The sequence below is a fragment of the Schistocerca cancellata genome, chromosome 2 (genome assembly GCF_023864275.1).
Source record: "Schistocerca cancellata isolate TAMUIC-IGC-003103 chromosome 2, iqSchCanc2.1, whole genome shotgun sequence".
Lineage (NCBI taxonomy): Eukaryota > Metazoa > Arthropoda > Insecta > Orthoptera > Acrididae > Schistocerca > Schistocerca cancellata.
In genome coordinates, this window is record NC_064627.1 from 1,057,698,991 (window position 1) to 1,057,721,689 (window position 22,699).

At 38.9% G+C, this 22,699-nt stretch overlaps 2 protein-coding genes across 9 annotated transcripts in view; one reads left to right on the forward strand and one right to left on the reverse strand.

Annotated features, from left to right (window-relative positions):
• LOC126163054 (uncharacterized) overlaps positions 1-6,735 on the reverse strand; it is an 83,816-nt gene extending 77,081 nt beyond the window's left edge. For 2 of the 8 annotated variants that reach the window (XM_049919947.1, XM_049919946.1), the window contains exon 1: positions 5,644-6,203. The gene's annotated coding sequence lies outside the window, so the exon portion shown is untranslated. Of the gene's footprint in view, positions 1-5,643; positions 6,204-6,328; positions 6,346-6,634 lie in introns of those variants that run through there. The other 6 variants (XM_049919951.1, XM_049919953.1, XM_049919952.1 and 3 more) reach the window with 6 other exon arrangements.
• Positions 6,736-6,798: 63 nt separating this feature from the next.
• Positions 6,799-22,699, forward strand: part of LOC126163053 (probable ubiquitin carboxyl-terminal hydrolase FAF-X) — a 331,505-nt gene continuing 315,604 nt past the window's right edge. The window contains exons 1-2 of the mRNA XM_049919945.1: positions 6,799-7,439; positions 7,532-7,697. Of these exons, the coding sequence (XP_049775902.1) occupies positions 7,626-7,697 (72 nt within the window). The 5' untranslated portion in view covers positions 6,799-7,439; positions 7,532-7,625. The remainder of the gene's footprint in view (positions 7,440-7,531; positions 7,698-22,699) is intronic.

A 22,699-nucleotide genomic window follows, 5' to 3' on the forward strand; every position in this document is an offset into this window, starting at 1 on the left:
GAAAGGTAGACTACTGCATAATAGGTGTAAAACAAAGCATAGTGCTATAAATGGAGAGATGCTGAATGAAGTGTGTTTGGCAATCAAAAGAGCAATGCCCGAAGGCTTCAATGACTACAAAAGCAGAATTTTGTCAAATGATCTTTCACAAAATCAAAATAAAATCTGGCTGTATGTGAAGGCTGTTAGTGGCACTAAAATTAGTGTCCAGTCACCTAGGAACGAGACTGGAACTGAATTTGAGGGTAGCAAAACAAAAGCTGAACTGCTGAACTCTGTTTTCAAATGTCCCTGTACAACGAAAAACCAAGAGAATTGTCCAAACTTAATCTTCATACCCCTGAAAAGGTGAATAAAATAAGTGTTAAGTGTCATTAGTGTTGAGAAACAGCTGAAATCATTAAAACTGAACAAAGCTCCAGGGTCTGATAGAATCCCTGTCAGATTATACATTGAATTTGCAAATTTGCAGTTGATAATCTACTGTAGGTCCCTCAAACAAAAAAACCATACCCAGTAGTTCGAAGAAAGCACAGGTCACACCCATTAACAAGAATAGTAATATAAGTGATCTAGAAAACTACAGTCCAGTACCCCTGACATCGATTTGTTCTAGAACCTTTGAACGTATTCTGAAATCAAATGTAATAAGGTGTTTATAATTTGGTTCATAGCTGTTTTCCAGCAGCTGCAGAACATTTCAACAAAGCTGATGATTGATTTTTTTCCCCCTTTGTTGACAATGAAGTATCTCTAACAGAGTTACCTCCTTCAGGCCGACCAGCATTGATTCCAGAAACATCAATCTTGCGAAGTCCAACTCACACTTTTCTCAAATGACATACTGAAAGCTTCGAATCGGGGCAGTCAGGTAGATGCAGTATTTCATCATTTGCAAAAAATATTTGGCTCAATACAACATCTATACTTATTGTCAAAAGCACAATAACATGGTGTATCCAGCGAAATTTGACTGGCTGGAGGATTTTTTTGCGTAGGGAGGATGTGGCAGGTTATCTTGGATAGAAAGTCATCATCAGATGTAGAAGCAACTTCAGGTACGCCCCAGGCAATTGCGTTGGGAGCCTTATTGTTCATGTTGTATATTAATGACCTCGTGGACAATATTAATAGTAACCTCAGACTTTTTCCAGATGATACAGTTATCTATAATGAAGTACTGTCCAAAAGAAGCTGCATAAATATTCGGTCAGGTCATGATAAGGTTTCAAAGTGGTGGAAATACTGGCAACTAGCTTTAAATGTTCAGAAATGTAAAATTGTGCAGTTCACAAAATGAGAAAAAATATATTTTATGATTATAATCTCCATGAGTCACAGCTGGTATAGGCCAACTCATACAAATACCTGTGTGCAATATCTTGTAGGGATATGAAATGGAACAGTCATACAGGCTCAGACACGAGTAAAGCAGGCAGCAGACTTCAGTTTATCGGTACAATTCTGGGGAAATGCAATCCCTTTCTGGAGGAGATTGCAACCCATTCTAGAATACTGCTGAAGTATGTGGCACCCTTACCAAAAAGGACTAATACAAGATATTGAATGTATAAAGAGAAGTGCAGCATGAATGTCACAGATTTGTTTGACACGTGAGAGCGTCACAGTGATGCTGATCCCTATGTATCACTCGTACAGAGATCATGAGGACAGAATTAATTACAGCAGGCACAGAGACATTTAAACAATCATTCTTACTGCACTACATACATGAATGGAATGGGAAAACGGGCTAATAACTGGTGCACTGGAATGTACCCTTTGCCATGAACTTCATAGTGGTTTGCAAAGCACAGATGTAGATTTAGATGTCCAAGACTTTTGACATTGTTGACCATACAACACTACTAAACAATCTAGGAGCACCAGGTGCAAGAGGAATGAATGGTTTCACTCTTACAATGTGCAGAAAGTCGATAGTTCACACATCTGTTGTTGATAAATTTTCAGTAAAACAACTGTTAGACAACCAACATATAAACACATTTGTTCTTCAGGGTAATGTATTGAGTACAATTCTGTTCTTAGCATACATCAATGACTTTCCAGACAGTAGTATTATGAAGGAATTAGATTGCTACTCGCCACATAGCAGAGGCATGGAGTCACAGACGGGCACAAGAATAACTTTGTGTACACAGTTTCAGGGTCTGCCTTGTTTCTTGTGGCAAAAAGACCAAGAAAATGTACCTCTACACAATTTTTGAACTAGCTTAACGATTGCCTCCATTTATTGGGTAGTACCATCATTTTTATCCTTATTATTAAGTACAAAACATATTCTTTGTTATTGTCAAAGTATTTATTACATTCTTGTGCTGCAACCTACAACACTTTTAGTTTCTTCTAAGCTGTGAGAAACAATCTATCCATTTCATAATATTGTTGTTATCCAACCCTTGAATTCCCTGGCAGTATAACACAAGGACAGAAAGTTCTCTTTGCTGACCACAGCAACATCATAACAGCTGATGAAACACACCCATTACAGAATGGAAACTGAACCCTCAAGGACGTTTACAATTAGACAGTACACCTTATTCAGAATAAGTTGACGATTCACACAGTGGCTGCCATCAGGAATGCCAGGACACATGCTTTGCCCCTGTGTAGGACTGTTGGGGGAGGGGAGGGCAGCTGTAAGAAGAAGGCAGCATTGGCCGCTTCACACAGTGTTGGCACCATGATCCTCAACTAAGTTTACACCAATACTTCACATCTAGTTGTAGTTTCATATTGGCTGCACTCGGACACAGATGGATACCTTTCAACTAATGCCAGTTTTTTCCGCTTCTGGCAGCACCAGTAAAAATCATCAGCTTATAGGTGATACACTGTATGTAATAAACTGCCATTGAACATAAATAAAATGAATAGTATGCACAAAGACTGAAAACAATTATGGCCCTTTAACCTTTGCAGTAACAATGTGGGGGCCAAGATCTTCTGAAAATTGTGTACTTTTGTCATGTGCTTCATATTTTAAAATTTTGAAGAAAAATAAAGTTCACTGTTTTTTATTCCAGGTTCCATAATTTTTCAGTAAAATTTAAGTCTTAGCGGCACATGTGACTTTTTGCAAACATTTGTCATATTCATATTTTTAGGTTAAGGGCCCTTCTTACAAATCTAGATATCTTAAAAAACTGTATTGTGAATAAAAATCAATGACAATGAATGAAATTTGTACTTTTTTAAAAAAATTTTGTGGTGATTAAGATGTACCCCTCCCTTACACGTTATGGAACATATATTGGTATGCTAAGATTGTGCTAAAAAGTATTTTCAGGTTTTCCATCAGTTCTTATTTAAAGAGTAAGCAGTTCTTAAAAGTTAACAATCATTAACAAAATTTGATTTTTTAAAATATTTGTGGCGGGCACAAAGTACTTCCTCCCCCCTCCCTCCCCCCAAACCCCTTGGTATTGCATGTTACAGAAAATGCATTGGTATTGCTTCAGTTAAGCATACACATCAAACTATAGATGATTTTTAGGGGTGAATATTGACTGCCAAGTAACATGGAATGTACACAAAAAGACGTTGGCAAAAAGAATGTCATCTGCATGTTTTACTTTTGGGGTTCTCATTTGTTTATGACAGCAAATGTCTTGTGGTGACACACTTACTCTCATGTATACTCAATTCTTTGTCATGGGATTCTTTCGTGGGAATTGAAAACACAAAACTTGAATACCATTTTTAAACTGCAGAAAAGGGCAGTAAGAATAATAACTACAAGTAGTCGTCGGAACGACTAAAAATTGTTTAAAAAACTGAGAATTCTTACTGAGTCAAGTACCAGTCTGTTGTGGGTATCATGGTATCAAATCAGGGAAAATATTACTAATATTCCTACTTACGGGTATATCCTACAGAGATCTTAGTAGTGGCAGATTTTGAGGAGTGTGTACAAGAGCATATATGCATGTAGTGTCTTGCAGAATATGAATGTAACAGCAAAAATGTTACCCATCATGCTACATCTGATTTACAACTTTATCTGTGTTAACATGAAGAACTGTTTCTGTATGAATTCATCATTTTACTTATTCTCTATTTATATGGTTATTAGCTACTCTACAATTACTCCTAACTCCGTGTACATAACTTCAGATCAGTCCTGTACTGTTTCTTGTGACAGACAAATCAAGAAAATGTAAATCTATATATTTTTTTAAACTAGCTTAATTACTGCCTCCATTTATTACCTAGTATTCTCATTTTTATTTTTATGGTTATGTAGAAAAAATTAACATTTCCTTTATTATTCAAAAATATTTATTATGTAATGGCATTCAGAAGAAAATGTCCAGTCAGATCAAAAACTCTTTGAATAATTCAGTTTTAGAACTAGTCTCTCAAATCTTATTCAACCTGTGCTGTAAGATCCAATTTTGATTTGATATTGAAAATAATAATTACAAATGCCAAGCTGTCTGTGTCACCATTAACAGAACAATGGGCCATAAACGGAGGCCATCATGAAATTCTATGAAGTGATGGCTGTTCCTGTGTTATCCTATGGAAGCAAAAGCTGTGTTAACACAAAAAATTTCAAACAGCACAGATGATGTACCTAAGGCAAGTCTGCAGGAAAAGAAACACAATTACAAGATATCAGAACAGAATTAAATATTTTCAACAGGAATGAAAAATTGAAAAGTATCCTGAAGATTGCAGACACCACCTCGTGAGAATGTCAGGTCACATATCTCCCCAAAAGAATCTGAATTATAAGCCATATGAGAAGAGAGAGACTGGAAGACCTACGGAATAAAATAGGAATGATTTTCTTTTTTTGGGCATGGCTCAGGCCACAGACTAATGCCTGAAAAGAAGACGACTTATAGTTTGCATAAATATTATTTCAAATGTTGCACAGGTAACGTTGCTCCACTGTGAATTATGTAATATCTAACTGCCCTTTCGAAATTCACTATGTGTCTTCAGAAACCTCATTTAACAATATTTTGAAACCTTCCATTTTGACTGAGGTTGTTGAGCATAATGCAGCCACAAGGGAAAAACATATAATGTGATGCTTCTGTTAGACATTCATCATGCCTCACCGCACAGCATTGCACTCTCGATGTTTTTGAAAAAAAATTAACAAACGTAATTTCTACTTTCAACATACAAATTCTGTTTCAGATAAAAAGAATTAACATTGTTATGTTCTTCATTCGAATACTTGGTGGGTTGCAGTATTAAGTCATAACATTAAGACTCAGGGAAGGGTTAGTAAAAAAACTAAGCAAACAACATTATTATTAAACGGAGTCACTGACATTTGTTCGTTTCTGTGATATTAAGACTATATCAAGCGTTATTTCCAAAACTTTTTTGGGCGCTGTTGACCTTGCTGTTTAGTATCCAAAGTTATATCAGACCAAGAAATTTACTTTAAATATAGAAATGAATGAAATGGGAATAACAGGCTTGAAATACTATACGATGTATAATTATCTAAAATGTAATTACAGTAACTACTATCTTTATTCGTGATTCGCAACAAGTAAAGCTACGTAAGTGACACATACTCTACGAATATCTGGAGGAGGCAATTTCTGCTATCAATCAATGCTTTCAACACTTATTTAAAAAGCGCCGCGTACTTACGATATTATATATTGTTGGTCGCAGAACGGTTTCGAGCTTGCAAACAGAATTCTATTCTTAATATCTAATCAAGATCGAATAAGTCACCTATATTGTTTACACACTCGTCAAGCTTTATTCAGCAATATTTACTTCCGTAAATTCCGTATCTCGACCGCATGCCTTGATTCCATAGCGGACACAAGCCGTGATTGAGTCGTCGCGTACCTTTAAATCTACTAGGCGGCACAAACGCAGTACACTTTTGCGCAATTGTGATCGGATGGAAAAAAATTACACAGATTTCTTTATAATTTTATCTGAAGAGTTCATATTTACACGACTGACTTCTTCCCGACAATGCCAAATTTCTTTAACTTCAGGAAAGAAAATTTTATGTTGAATGTTTTCGTTGTGTCGTTGGTACTGGGGGCGTTTTATTAAAAGCGAAAAATAAATTTTCTACTAGCATCAGAAGATCAGTGCCATTTACGAACGCTAGGACTCGACTGAACATGCAAAAATCCGTTCATGCGTCTGTTGAGTTTCAGTAGAAAATTTGCAGGGTTTCAGATGTTTTTTATAAATCGAATGTTGACAGTCTGCATCTATGATAGCTTTGAGGCATCAAAGAACACGACTGTAGGGAACCACGGTTTAGAAAAGGTGAGCAAAGTTAGTGTTGTATTCTGTAAACCTGCCGTACTTTAAAGAAACAGCATCACAGAAATCGATGGCTGAAACTGAGTGCGAGGAGTTACTTTCTCGTTAAACAAGAAGCGATGATATATCAAGTGACACAGCTGATAGAATGAAGTAGTACACTCCAGTAGTAATTGACTTTCCTATCAGAACCTGGAAGGTGTTTTATCAAGTTCTAAGCAAAATTATTAAGAATATTCGTACAAACAAACAGTCTGGAAAGTCGTATGGCAACTCATGCAGTCGAATTAAAGCTCCTGTATTACCGGTGACTCGCGCAGTCGTGTTTACACAGTGCTGCGAAACTTACGTCAAAGTGAAATGGTTTTTCCCAGAACATTCGTGTAGAAGATTAGTGCATAAATCTGTAGTTCTGGGGGATGGCTGGCAGAATATTGTCGTGCGAGTAAGTTAAAAATTTGTGTCAGCGCTTAATCGTTCTTATTTTACGTACTAACTCTTTGGACTGATCATTGCTAAGTCGCCATTTTGTACGTAGCCGGGCACAAGAAATAGAGTATTTAGGAAGAATTATGACGGTTGGAGTGTTTGCATAGACGTGAAATACAGGAAACTCGTAGACCTAAAATATTTTGAGCGCTGAGCGTGTGACTGTTCCTGTTTCCTGCTAAAAGAACATCGGACGTCCGTGCTTCGTATTTGCCATATTTGAAGTCTATTGAAAGACAGCAAGGTCTCAGCAGACTGAAAACTGTTTCCAGGAGCAATATTCAAGCCCTTCTTTCGGATCTATGCATCAGAATAACCACTTCACAATAAATGAGTAAACTAATCCTGCCATTACATGTCGGATATAGAGAGCGCTCTTAAGGCGTTGGACTTTGTTGGTATTCTGAAGATATTTCCTCGAGAATAACATGTGTGCAGTGATCTGTGTGATATCGTCATGCCCAGTATTGACATTCATGTAGTGTTTTCAGTTCTGTGAAAAAGCCAAAGACATCAAAACATTGAGGAATGAGACATCGAAGTGGGGGTCATGATTAGATGTCAGTGCATTTTGTGCCTTTATGTTGGATATTTTCCAATGTTGTTGACGTCAGAATATAATGGCATTTATTATGACTAATCGCCTCTCAACATACACGTCAATCGTAAATAAAAAAGCTAAAACAAAATTTGCTCATTTTGTATTTTGACAATTAAGGCATTAGTACACAGACAGTTAATTTTGTTTGTATTTCAGGTAATGTAGATAGGAAATATCAAGACTTATGTACATACGTTAGTTTTTATAAATTCATGCCGTCAACCCTAAGGACTGAAAAACAATAGCCAAAATGACTATAGCCACTAGAGGACAGGGTGTTGCAGTAGATCCACCAGATGGTCAACTCACCACTCATGGCTCAGTAAGTACTGATTACGCTTATTGCTTCCTTTTTTCCCCTTGAGAAAATTGCATTCGCATCGATAGTTGCATATTGCCATTCGTTAATCTAAATGAAATTACACAATTTCGATACCTTATGACACTTGTGTAGTCTTTTAATGTAGCTCTAAAAATATTCAGTTTCAGCGGTTTTGGATACCAGGTGAATTTAGAGTGAAACATAAGAAAACTGCCAACAACAGTCAAATCAATTACTAAAGGTGCCCTTGTGCAACATCTTTTCCTCCTTTGCAGGCCTAATGCTATATTTAAAGTGAAATTTTATTCTAGTGGAATCATACTTAATTTTGTTAAAACTTCGATGCACTGAAGTATTTTTTTTTTTTCGAATATAAATATATTTATGTATTTGACTTAGTAATATGCATATCAGCAAAACAATTTCCATTTCATTTACTGCTTCAGCCAATCATGTTAGCATCTTCTACACTTAGTGTATTTAAGACTGTCTTCCTTTTCCCCTCAAAACACAACAGATTCTAAGTTTGACTGATTGATAAGGAAGGTATTCAGATAGAGACTGCTTGGCCGTACATTTACCTTCGAAGGTTGCAATTTGTTACAGATATGATAAACATCTTAAAGAGTACAAAACTCCCATGTTGGGGCACAGATTCGATTTTTGTAGATTAGGACTTATGGTCTTTTTTGCATTGAAGATGCTATCTGTGATTCTGTCACTGTGTTGTGCATGAAGATTAGTACAGCCCCACCAATCTCAGCATTTTAATACCTTCAGAAGGGGACCTTACATTTTATATGAAAGACCACGATGTTATATTGTTGCAATGTCAGTGATAGTGTATAATTTTATAAAATCACAGCCACCAACATGCAAAATCTTTGTTCATCGTTGTTGTTTATGGCAACAACTCTGTGCTGCATTCTAGGCTATATGGCAATTTGGTGCAATAAATATTGTGTAGTGGACCCCCATCCATGCAATTATCTTAGTTTAAGTACATTACATGTACATGAAATAAATCAGAATATATTTTGATAATTTGTCCATTATCTAATATCTTCCCGTTTTATACAGAAAATATGTTAAAAATGGCAAAGTGCATTTACAAATGGCTGGACCGAAACTACAACCTGTATTTGTCCTTCACTTTCATCATCTTCACCAACACTCAAATTGTCACATTTCAACCTAATGTAGTCCTTGACCTGCACTAGGCATTTGTCACCACAGCCAAGATTTCAATTTTCTAGGAGGGGGTTGTAGTATTGTGTATTGTGGTCTAGCCACTGGGAGCATTGGAAATAGTAATTAAGAAAAATAGTCTAATAAAAATTTATGAAATAAAAACATTGTTACATCTCGAGTCTAGCAGTTTATTTGCATGACACAGTGTGCAGATACCTATGCACTTGATGAGGAGAGGACAGGTGGTTGGCCGTTTTAACAGGGATCACAACTAACAAAACAATGGAAGTATTGTGCTCAACATTTTAACTCACTAGGATGTTCTTTTGTGCGCTTCGATGCAGTGGACACACAATAACTGAAATATGTGACTAAGCGCATGTAGTAATAGTGATGAAAGGAACTATTACATAATGTAAGTAGCACGTCAGATTGTACACCTCTGAAATGGGGCTGAAACACCAATACTTACAATATACTTAGCTTCAAAGATATTATGAGTCTCTGGAATTCTGCAGTGAATATATTCACATGGAGATAGGATACAACAGCCTCAATTTGTGAAGCAGATCTTAAGCATAACCATTGGCAACAGAAAGGGAGGTTGTAGTTCTGCAGAAATGTTTCCAAATGATCTGAAATTAGTAGTGGGGAATCTTTTTGTTAATGACAGTATTTGCTTTGTCAGCTTAACATATGGAAAAACCATAAGTTATGTATAAAGCTAATTGTCATGGGTAAGGAAATTATATCTGATAAGGAGAAACCAATTTCCTGAATTAATTTGGTTTGTAAATAGTGTTAAAAAGAAATAAAGTAAACGTGTTATATAAAGCAAGGTAGCATAATTGTGTTGGTTGGCGGAAGAGGTCATCCAGTCATTCACCTGTATAACTTTATTTTTTGTATTGTGCATAATTGATTAATTTATTGGACTTGGGGGTGTGATGTAATGTGGTGTTTTCCTCATCTGCTTGTTATGATAGGCTTGTTAATGAGAATAATAGGATAAAAAAGAATCTTAAGCAAGAAGCAACAGTGGATGCATACACAAAGTTGATATTGTTAAAACTGGTAGCAGAAAAAGTGTAGTGGAAGAGAAAAGTGGCAGTTCAGAACTCGATTCTCTACAAGAAATGGAATAACACACAGTAAAAGCAGGAGTAAGTGAATTGAAACTGATTAATGTGCTTGTAAGCAATTGTGCCATTGTAAGAGATATTGTCAGTACATACATAATTATACAGGTGGTTAATGTTATCAATATTATTACTTTGATATTGCCTGTATTGTACTTGGCATATAATTAGTTTTATTATGCAGATTGCATAATACATATTAGGTTGTTCCGACTTACAGTTGGGTCATTCCATACCAACTATTATAGGAAAAATTTGCTGGGCGAAATCCCTGATATTTAATAGACCCAAAAACATTTTCAATTTTTTTTTATTGTTTACGATTTAGAACCAGTGGTCATATTTGTTTCAGGCTTAAAGAGATTTTTTTTTTTAACAAGCATCAGTGTTTTTTTAAAATTATTCAGTAATGGGTTGCCCCAGATCTTTCAAATAAGAAGCATTTATTTCAGCAGACACTGGACCATAAATTAAAACCACGATCACCTCTCTGAATGTGTTTCTTGATATATTTTTAATAGCTCAAAGGTATTGACAGAAAAAAAACATTAATTTTTAAACTGTATTTTTCCAAAGAAGGAGTAATTTCTCCATGTTAGTATTTTTTGTGATGTTACACTACACAGTGTAGTCACTTTTTCTAGAGTATTGATGGTGATAAGCTTAAACTTAACAAAAAAGAAAAGTTAAACAGATTTTTGAATTTGTTATTCTTCAGCCCTGCAGTATCTGTGTTAGGGGACCAGGTAAAAATATGAAAATTGCATGCTTAATAGACCTTTATGTTATCAAATTTAGGATAAATTTCAACTTTGCCATTAAATGGCAAGTTACACAAAAAAAAAAAATACAAATATGAGTCAAAAATACATTTATCTCGCCTAAGGATTGAAGTATAGCAGTTATATAATTTAAACACATGAAATTAAAGTAATGAATGAATGATTGATTGTTGAAACAGTCCTCTGCAGAAAGTTTCTGCAAGCTGGCAGATAGCATCTGAAAGGCTATACAGGATCATAGACAAGCCTGTATAACTCTGTGTTGTCTTCCCACTTTCACCAACATATTTTCAGTCACACTCAGGTAACAATGAGCACTTGAAGTGTGGAGTCTCGGTGGCCTATCAGTGTTCTTATTAACAAAGCTTGCCGTAGGAGCGTGTGGAGTGTTTCCTGAAGACAATATTTTAATTGAAGATTACTGTGAAGAAGAAAAAGTCTTGTTTTACTTAAGAGTTGGCTCAGGGGCTAACTAAATGTGCATGTATCATGACATTAAATACTTAAGAAATTTCATCACCTTTTTGGTCAGTCTTGCTTGAACCCTTTTAAGAGACATAAGAAGCCTATAACAAAAGGGGTGGGAGAAATAACGTTTGATCATTATTTTAAAAATGAAAGTTCTTTTATCAGTATAATACTAGAGAAGTCATTCTGTCCAACATGTTATTCTAAGATATTTGTCATTAACAAAGAATGGGATCATGACATTTAACGTAAAGCGTTTTGTGACTCATCAGAAACGTTAAAACAGTGGATTTAGCTTGTGAAATCCTAGGTGTATGGCCTGCTAGAAACAGTAAAAAAAAAACTAACCGAAGAAAAAAATACCTTTTGCATTGAATGCAAATGTGGAATAAGTTGCAGCTACTGTCAAAAAGAATTTGGAAGTTTCATTTCAAAACAAAAGTTGTGCTAAACCATAAGGAAGTTGTAAAAATTCTTCAATTGAGTGTGATGATTTGATAGAAAAGCTAAAGATTAAGTGTGGAATTTCAGACAAAGAGGATAAAGTTAATATTCAGTTTACTGCCAAATTCTTAGGAGTCGAGCCAAAAATGGTGATGAATGTAATGTATCAGAATGTTTGGTTAAATTAACAAGGCAGTTAGTAAATAAGCAATACAGAAGAAAAATGCATCTAATTTCATAGATGAAAACGTGATCAAGAAGGTTATTAGGTTTTATGAAGATGACAATAACAGCCGTGTGATGCCTGGGAAAAAAGATTGTTTGTCTGAAAGTAAATGGTACTATGGTTCAGGGACAAAAAAGGTTAATGTTGTGTAGTTTGAATAAACTTTTGACTTAATTTGAAAAAGAAAATCCTGACATTAAAATTGGATGGTCGAAATTTAGTGAGTTGAGACTGAAATTGTGTGTTGTTGCCGGGGCATTTGGCACCCATAATGTTTGTTTGTTTGTGTTTGTTTGTTTGTATCATCAGGACGTAAGTTGATGATAGACGTGGGCAATCTTACTTGACTATAAAGACCTTTTGGAAGTTCTGGTTTGCAATATTGACAGTTACAGTTGTATGATCACGGGAAAATGTTAAGACTGTCCAGGCAAACAAGCTTTACTTGACATGTTTGAAGACCGCGAAGATGATGATTTGATGCCTGACAATATAGAATACAAACAATGGGTGACACAAGACAGATAGGAACTGGTGGCAATTACAAAGCCATAAGAAGAGTTTTTTGAAGTGTTGGTAGCTAACCTTGAAAACTTGAAAATGCATCATTTTATTGCCAAAGCACAGGGTAAATTTCTGAAAGACAAAAAGAAAACCTTGGTGATTGATGAATGCGCAGTACTTACCGAATTTTCTGAAAACTACTATTTTGTTGTTAAAGATGAAGTAAAAGGGCACCATTGGGTAAACAAACAGACCACAGTTAATCCATTTGTATTCTATTATAAAAATCAATGTATACTAGTATGTCACAGATTGTGTGTGATAAGTGACTACCTTGAACACAATGGTACAGTGGTGCACACTTTTCAACTGCAATTAACAAACTATATAAAACAGCACCACCCTTCCATAAACAAACTGATCTACTTCTCTGGTGGTTCTGCAAGATAATATAAGTGAGCTGTCACAAAAGCTAGTCTGCAGCAGACCCACTTCAAGAAATGTTTATAAATTCTATAAACAATAGGTAAAAGGGATTGTCTATGTTTTTGTAAAATGTGAGAAAATAAAAGAACTCTACACCAAAGTCTTGGAAGAAAAATTCACCACTTGTCTGAAGATTAAAGGCCTTTTCATTGTTTTATACCTTTGTCACACAACTTACTCAAGTGTAAGTTCAAGTCCCCTGATAGTGTACTTCATCAGTGTGGAAAACTTATACCACTGACTCTTCAAAATGACACAGTGGCTTCTGTTAATGGTGAACAGTGGTGGATTGATGACACTGGTAATATTGATTGTCAAAACAAAGCTGTGTTGTTACTCTTTATCACCCACTAGGACCAAGGACTTTGTTTTAAAAAAGTTTAAAAATGTGTTGAAGCTGTCTGTCCTGGAATTTACAGCTGTGCCTGGGTGTACTTTTAACTTAACGCCCAAACTGACCGATGAAATTTCTCTGTTGTTGAATGAACAATGTAGTAAAAACAAATCACATTATAACAAGATAATGTAATTAGTTGGCTCATTAAAAAAAAAGTGATCATAGATAAGTTTAAGTCTTGTGACAGATACACTTTATCTATTAGTCCAGATATTGCAGATATTAAGAAATGTATTTTTGACTCATATTTGTAATTTTTTTCCCGTAACTTTCCATTGAATGTTAAAGTTGAAATTTATACTGAAGTTTGATATCATGAAGATCTGTTAAGTGTGCAATTGTCAGATTTTTATCTTGTCCCCTAAAAAAGATATTGCAGGCTAAACAAGGGAAAAAATTGAAAAGTTTGTTTTTTAAAATAGTGTCTTTTTTTTAAGTGTAAGCTTCGCACCATTGGTACTGTAAGAAAAGTAACTACAGTGTGTAGTGTTATAGCACAAAAAATATTAAGGGGGAGAAATTACTCCTTTGGAAAAATACTGTTCAAAATTTGAGTTTTTTTACATTTGTGACCAATAACTTTGAGCTGTTAGAAATATATTAAGGAATACATTCAGCTTGTTGATCACGGTTTTAATTTCTGGTCCAGTGTGAGCTGAACTAAATGCTTCTTATTTGAAAGGTCCCATTACTGAATAATTTAAAAAAACCGCAGATGCTTGTAAGTGCAAAGGAATGGTTGGGACCTGAAACTAAAATGGCCACTGTTTCTAAATGAAAACCAGTAAAAAAAATTTTAAAAATATTTTTGAATCTACCAAACATGGGAGAATTCCCCAGTGGATGGATTATGGATTGACTCAGTTGGTTTGTTCAGTTGTAATTATATTAAAAGATAGGATTTCTCATTAGGCCCTTTCAGTAATTCATAGTGTAGAAAGTTTTTTCTTTTGACCCTGTTTCAACCGCAATTACAAATTTATTTTCGTTCACTTTTCATGTAATATGATGTATTGCTTCTCCTGCTGACACATGCTCAGTCTGCGGATTGCGCCCGAGGGCACATGCTGGCAAAGTCTTGGCTGTTCCTCTGCTGGCTCTCAAAGTTGGGGTGCTCAGAACATGACTGTACCAAGGTGCTGACACAGATGTCCAACTTCTGGGAGTGTGCATTAAAGAAACTTCAGAGATTCGAGAAAGGGAACTGCCATTCAGTTGTGAAAGCGGTTACATGCATAGTAAATTCTCGGAAGAAGCACTTAGTCTGACTAAAAAGAGAAAAGAGCGTTCCAACAACAGGCTAACTTTGAGGGAAGGTGAGACGATAACAGAGACACTACCAGCACAAAATGTTGCTGGGGTGGACTGTGGGTAGAGTGGTGTCAGTGGGAGGAGGGCGGAGGAGGTGATGCATGTGCAACTGTGCCAGTGTGAGAAGAGATTAAAAATCTGCACCAACTCCTAGGCTATCTGTTCATAACCATGTCTAATGTTGACAGCATGGTTGTTTGCCAGAATATTGTGCTCGTTGGACAGCAAGATCCAGCCACTCCCAATAAACTAGTTACTCATGAAGTATGATGGGAGAAATTAGTCACAGGAAATTATTTATTGTGAAAAATTTAAAAAGGTGCATCATATCACCAGCAGAATTTTTGGAAGAAGAGACCTTCATAACTCATCACTAAAGCTGCCAAAATTTATAGTGTGCAGCCACAAAAGCAGATCACAAAATTTTTAATCAAAACAGTTATTGTGTTTACTGAGCAACTCTTCCAGTTCTTTAATTATAGTGAAAAAAGAGTACAATGGTATATATAGCACAGAAGATAATTGTTTATGGTGCTTAGGAATGAATCCTTAATTCTTAGAACCCAAGATATTTACTTAGCTAAATACAGTCCCGTCCTGTGTGCACTTTATTTGGTGGTGGCTGTTTTCATCGTTAAATTGCTTGTTTGGAAATATTCATAACATTGCTAATGGTCAGTCAGCCATCATAAATTTTAGTCTAAAGTAATACATTAAAGATAACTTATAACTTGGAACAACTCAAGAAATTTAATTTCGCCTAGAAATTACACTTTTTAATGTAGGATGTACACGTGAAACATTAGAGATATTTGTATACTGAATTCATAACATCTATGATCAGAATGTTATAGCGTCTTGGTGTCCTTTAGTGTAATTCTGATGTGTGCCTTGTTTGTGAGTTTGACTACAGTGTGCACTGGAGTTTTGTGTTTTGCAATAAGGATGGGAAAGGAACTCAAGTGACTTGAACACTTGAAATTAAACACTTGAAAGTGGTAGTCAGTACAAAGGACCAGGGAGTATAGTCCTGTTGGAGAGTTAAGACTCAGTTTATCAGAGAGCATGCTTTTTAAAATGCTTCATATGACTGGCTAAATTTAGATGACCATTAAATCAACACACAGGGAAGGAAAAATCGCAGTCTAAAGTCCCAGGTGAGAATTAAATAATCCAAGCAGCAAAGGTAACAACTCACCATAAAGGTGATTCATTGATAGGCTCATAAACAAGATGAATAATGATGGTAGCTTTTGGACAAATCCTTGTTCAGAACTGTGGAAGTGAGATACATGCACATGCACGCTACATTGTCCTGGCTGATTTCATGGGAAAAAATTGTGGTTAGCGAAAGGATTGAGGTGAAAGTTCCTTTGAAGAACAAAATACTATTGACTACTTAACACAACTGAAAAAAGGTAAATGAAATAAAAATTGGAAACTCTGAACATTTTGAGGGCCAAGAGGCGGAACAGGAAACAGGAGGAGAGTAGTGAACATTTGAAGTGGATGTGAAGGTGAGAAAAATCGAAAGAAGAAGGGATTGCAGAGGAATTAATATAAGCTTGTAGGATTGTTATTAATGTCATTTGTTGAATAAAAAACACTGTATACAGATTTTAAATTAGTGTAGTCAGCAGAGCCAGTCTTAAATGCTCTACATTGTGTTTGGAGATGATCATCTGTTACTTGGACCAAGTTCAATAGCTTTCTGTTTTCACTTGTTGTTGAAAACAAAGTGATTTCTCAGAAATGGTTTTATTGCCTTCAACAACCCCGCATTTGTTAGTTTAGGTTGAATAAGCTGGATTGCCGTGTTCATCTGCTCCTCCTCCACAGTATGTCTCTTCCACATTTGTTTACCCACTTTCTCACTCCAGGTGCACTTCCCTCATCTTCAATGACTTACCCTTATCCTTACCTCTTACCTTCCCAGCCTATCCCCCTCCTCACCAAGGAACTAACAGTTGTGAAATCTAGTGTAATGACATGTTCTTTTGGTTTTGTGAGTGTGTTGGCAGCACTATTTGTTTTTTTCTCTCTGAAAAGAAAGTAAAGGCCTGCAGTTCTGCCTCATAATTTAATATTTTTCTGCATTGAATTTTTCATTTGTTAAAACTCTCATATATTTTAAGATTCTGATTTTATATTAGAAGCAACTGTACCTGTCTAGGTGGCTCCATGCTAAACTTCTTCCTCAATTTCAACCCTGCAAAGTATGTGTGAATAGCATATTTAAGACTATATATCTAGGAGAATGACGATGGAAAGTGGACTGATAAAGCACCAAATGGAACTAAATAAAATTGACAGCTTTTTACAAAATAATAAAGTATTTTCATTGAGTGTGAGAGTCCTAAATCACTTCTGAATTGCAAATGATCATGGACTAATGAGCTGCAGAGTATAAATACACATTGCATAAAATCTTCAGAGTGTTCAGACTACATCAAATCAGAGTTAAAACTTGAGCTTTCAATGATTAGCCCAATCTTCTTCTTAAGGAGATCACTGTCTTGTGGGAGCAAAATCTGCTTCTGTTATAGTGGCATTCAAGCTTGTCATCGGTCACTTGATATCACTTGGAAGTACACATTCCTTTGACAGTGACATCACATGGAGAGCAGGAATCACATGTAAAAATACAGAAAATCAGTAATGTGGCGTATGGCCACTTCTCCCTCCTGAGGGACAAAAGGGGAGCAGAGACCACTCCCTTCATCTATATCTCCTTTAGAGTTATGGTTGTGGATCATCTTTCTTTGAGATCACTCCATCTCAATTGCTCACCTCGTGTCATATAAATAGCACTCACCGGGTAGAAAGTCGTAAGAAAATTTGTTTAATCATAGATACCTGTACCAGACAAATAATGTACAGAAAGTTCTGGTTGAGAATAATGAATTATTTAGGAATAAAGGAGACAACTCACCTAAAGGCAGAAGTACTGCGTCCAAAATAACCTGTAGTCCCTGCAGAAATCCTTAGGCGCTTCCCAGAACCTCTCCCCTCAATCCATCTCCCCACTCACTCCAACAACAGCCCGCATATCCACCTTCTACTTGCTCTCCAAAATCCACAAATCTAACAATCCTGATTGCCACATTGTGGCTTGTTACAGTGTCCCCCCCAACCTGAAAGATCTCTGCCATTGTTGACCAACAACTACAGCCAGTTGCCCAAAACGTAGCCTCCCACATTAGTTACCAACCATCCTCCCCCCCCCCCCCCCACAACTCTTTTGTGGATACTTGCGTGGTAAGCAAGGGACCTCGAGCTCGTGCAGCTCTTTCCTTTCCAGGCTGCATGCCTTTCCTTTCCACATCCCTCCCTGTCCCCGATCCCACCTCCCCTTCCCCTTTCCCTTCTCCCTCTCTTTGGGAGTATGTTTTGTGCCTACATCTGGAGACAGACGCTTGTGAACAAATGAAATGTCTTCTCTTCTTTTATCTCTACAATGTAAAGTATCTGTCCTTACTTTGTCCTTGTCTTTCCTTGATTCTTCTCTTTACCTTCTTCTCTGCTGCGTGTCTGAAGGCTGACCCATGCGTAGCCGGTGATGGGGTAATGCATAATTCCCTGCCCTGGGGAGATAAGGAGGACCTGTATGTACCCCTGGTAAAGGCCAGGCCCCGGAAGGGGTGATTATCTGAGCTGGTACCTTCCGAACATTCTGATTGGCTCCTCCGTCTGTTTCCTGGAAGGAGTGACCTGAAGTGTGGACAATCATCTAAGGCAGGAGAGCCCTTAGAGAGGGCCCCCGCTAGCAAGCAGCACACCATCGGAGACGCTGGTAATCGTGGGGGATAGTTTCGCAATGGTTTCTCCTACTTCTACAACTTCTGCCCACAAGAGAGGGCTAAATGAGTGTCAGCCACAGAAAATTCTTCCATCAGTGCCAAAGTTCGTAGTTGTTTCTCGGTCTGACGAAGGTCAAGACTTCTCAACAGTAAACCCTTTCATTATTCAGAAAGGTGTTGAAGCAATTGCAGGTCCTATAGTCTTGTTCCTGGTTACGAAATGGCATTGTGTTATTAGAAACAGACAGTGCCCTCCAGGCACAAAAATTGGTTCGAACTACACTGCTACACACCTTCCCTGTCTGGGTGGAAGCACACCGTACTTTAAACCCATCACAAGTTGTGGGGGATATTAGATAATTTCAGTTCGCCCTTACCTCCCAAACCGTACGTGTTGCTGTCAGTGTCAGAGATTTAATCGTACCAGCCAGTCATGTTCCAATATGGCCAAATGAGTTACCTGTGGCAGGGATGCCCATGAGGGTGATTGGTCACCCCCATCCCCTCATTGCATCAACTGTATGGGCAACCATGCTGCTTCCTCTAGAGATTGCCCTATTTTTAGAGATGAACGAATTAGTCAGGAAATCTGAGTGAAGGAAAAGGTGCCCACCGTTGCTGCTCATATAGCATTGTCCTTGCCTCTCCTTGACCTACTAACTAGCCACGCAGACTAGTGATATCACCTTTAGCGCCACGGTCGTCAGATCAGCCATCCCAGAGATCGCCTGTTCAACCTCCCCACTGTCATCTGCTCACTCTAAGGCTCAACCTTCATTGACTCCTGCTAAATCACGGGCCCCAAAATCGGATGCCCAGACTTCCAAAAAAGAGCCTACTCGTGTAGAGTTTCCATACCCAGACTTCACAACCCTCAACCTCCTTCGTGTCAATGTCCTGCTTCCGAGAAGGCTCATAAGAACAACAGTTCCTCTCCTTCTCCACCACGGCGTGTCTCCTTCTACAGCGCCACCCTTGGCCGTCTTCCATGTCGCCAAGACACATTACTAGTGTCCCATCACCCAGTCAATCACTGGCGGCAGGAGCTGTCCCCGAACAACCTATGGATCAGGATCTTCTGCCTCTGGCTGAATGCCATTCCACGCCGTTGGCCACTGGCTTTCAGCGGTCGCTGAGTTGACACCAACCATGGTGAGATTTTTCCTTTATTCGTCTATCCTGTGTCAGTTATCAATTGGAATATCTGCGGAATACACTCCAATCAGGATGAACTGTTGATCCTCTTACTATCATACTCCCCGGTCATCTTCTGTTTCCAGGAAACAAAGCTACATCCCCATGATTGCTTTGTCTTCCCACATTTCCAATCAGTCCCGTTTGATCTCCCTTCTCTTGCTGTTCCAGTGCACGAGGGACGTATGATTCTTCTCCATGATACTATCCATTACCACCCAATCCATTTACACTGTTCCTTCCAATCTGACACCATACGTCTTTCCCTTACTGGATCCACCTTCTCTCTTTGTACCATATAAATTCTATCGTCCACACCACTGGCAAGAGCCGATCTCATTCATCTCTTTGGTCAGCTCCCACCCCTTTATTTGCTGGTTGGGGACTTCAATGCCCACCACCCATTTTGGGATCCCTGCGTCTTTGTCCATGAGGCTCCCTATTGATTGACCTCGTCCACCAAGCGGATCTTGTTTGCCTCAAGAATCTACATTTTTGTCTGCATCCATGTCAACCTACTCTGATTTGGACCTTTTGGTCGGTACTGTTCAGCTAGTTCAGAGCTTTGAGTAGTTCGCTCTTATTGATACACACTCGATTGACCATTTTCCATGTGTCCTTCGATTACAGCCACAACTGCCATCTATGTGTCCTAGGCACTGGAAGTTTTCCCAAGCCAATTCGACACTTTTCTCCTCTCTGGCAACATTTGATGACATGACTGTCAATTTCCTAGCATTGACGATCAGGTCACTCATGTTATGAAAGTTATTCTTACAGCCGCGGAATGTTCAATACATTGTTCCTCCCCCCCTGCAGGTTTGGGGGTTAGAATAGGTCCGAGGTAAAAAGCAGTCTCTCTTTTGGCACTGTAAGTTCAGGTCCCATTTTATGGTTTGGCCTGCCACTTTACAAATTCTACAGAAGTGTGGGCCATATGAGAAAGGACGCCTTATGTGGTGCATGAGTTAACCATAGTGCCCTTAGATTCGGTCTCCTGAACATCTTGTCATGGCTTTGCATCTCCACCTGCAATTCATCTATTTGGGTGAGGACACTTTCCAGGGTACATCACCTTCTTCTGGCGCCTCCTGTCCTCTTTCGCCCCCATTACAATATTGGATTTCTCTGCACCCAGTATCCAGCACGGTAGCCAGTCCATTTTGGTGGGGTTGTCATGTACCCATTTGGTGGTAGCCCCCTGACAACACAGGCATCGCACCGCTGATGCCTGAGCTGCAGATCCCCACGTATGCCAAGGAGTAGATGCCTGCCTTCCTGGGGTATCAGGACTCCCAGCAATGGCCGTCATGCTAGTTGGTCTTTGCTGTGGCTGGGTGGTGCCCGTGGGGAGAGCCCCTGATAGGAGTGGGTGGCATCAGGGTGGATGACCTGCAATGAAGCGGACTAAGTCATCTCTTGCGGTGACCGTACGACACCAGCAGTCTCTATGAAGGGCAAGATCAAATACAATGCTAACAGGTATGACCCCAAATTGTTTCCCTCCGCAGGGGAGGAACATAAGGCTACAGGAAGAAGAGAGCCATATGGGCCTCGCTATTTAGTCTGTAGCAGAATGGACGGGGACTCCTTTCTACCTATGAACCCTCAGTATTTTGTTGAACATCTTGAGGATAAGTTAGGGGAAGTGACAGCACTGTCCAACATGAGAAGCGGTGCAGTCTTGATTCAGACAGCATCCCCAGCCCAATCCCGGGTTTTACTCACTTGTGACCAGCTGGGTGATATTCCTGTTTCTGTCGCTCCCCATAAAAGCCTCAACATGATCCAGGGCATTATTTTCCATCGCGACCTCCTCTTGCAGTTTGCCTATGAGCTCCATGCCAATCTAGAAAGGCAGGTTGTTCATTTCATCCGGCATGTTTATAGGGGACCCAAAGACAACAGGGTTGCTACCTGTGCCTTCATCTTGGCCTTTGAGGGTGATTCATTGCCTGAAAAGGTCAAGGTGATGGTTTACCACTGTGATGTTAAACCATATGTCCCTCCCTGTATGTGGTGCTTCAAGTGCTGGAAACTTGGGCACATGTCTTCCCGCTACACTTCCAGTGTCACATGTCGAGACTGCGGACAATCACTGCATGCAGATACTCCATGTGCGCCTCCACCCACTTGTATCAACTGTGGGAAGCAGCACTCAACCTGCTCCCCAGACTGCACAGTACTCCAAAAGGAGTGGAAAATCATGGAGTACAACACACTGGACTGATTGACTCACCAAGATGCTAAACATAAATTTTAAGTGGTACACCCCGTTCGGTGGACATCCACTGGATGTCCACAAATGCTGCAGCTACATTGCCATCGCCATCACAAGTGCCAGTCGTACCACGAACAGTGGGCCCTCCGGGCCTCCAGAATACATCAGCCTCCTTGGTGGTAGGAAAATCTCCATCCGTTGCTCCCAAAGTACCTACTTCGGGAGCAAGCCACCCCCCCCCCCCTCCTCCCCAAACGCAGGACAGGAGACATTGGTCCATTGGTCCCTTCCCCTCAACTGGAGAAGCAACAGCCTCCTCAGGTTCCTCTCATGTGGAAGGAGTCCCTTGGGACCCTCTCTCCCAAGATCTCCACTAATGCCACAGCGGACGCTCACCAGTGGCTAAAGGAGCTAAAATCTGCTGGACGAAGAGCTTTACGATCTTCCCCTGTGCCTGAAACTACTTCGGAGAAGTCCTCCCAGCGAGCCCCTAAAGAGAAGCGAGAAGGCAAGCAAACAAAGAAGTCTGCTAAGAAAATGGACCCTCCGGTGGTCCTAACATCACCACTCCCTACCAATTCTGCACCTGCAGATGAGGTGGAGATGTCGGCGTCCCCTGAGGACTTGGATCTCACTGATGCCTCATCCACAATAGGGATGGATACAAATACTCAGTTGGTGGCAGCAGGTGGCCCTGAGGCGTAACCTGCTTCTTTGCATACTTCATGCCTTCCCAACCTCAGGATAACGTCATCCTCCAGTGGAAATGCTGCGGTTTTTTTCCTCCACCTACCTGAGCTATGGCAACTGTTAAGCTTTACACCTGCTTTCTGCATTGC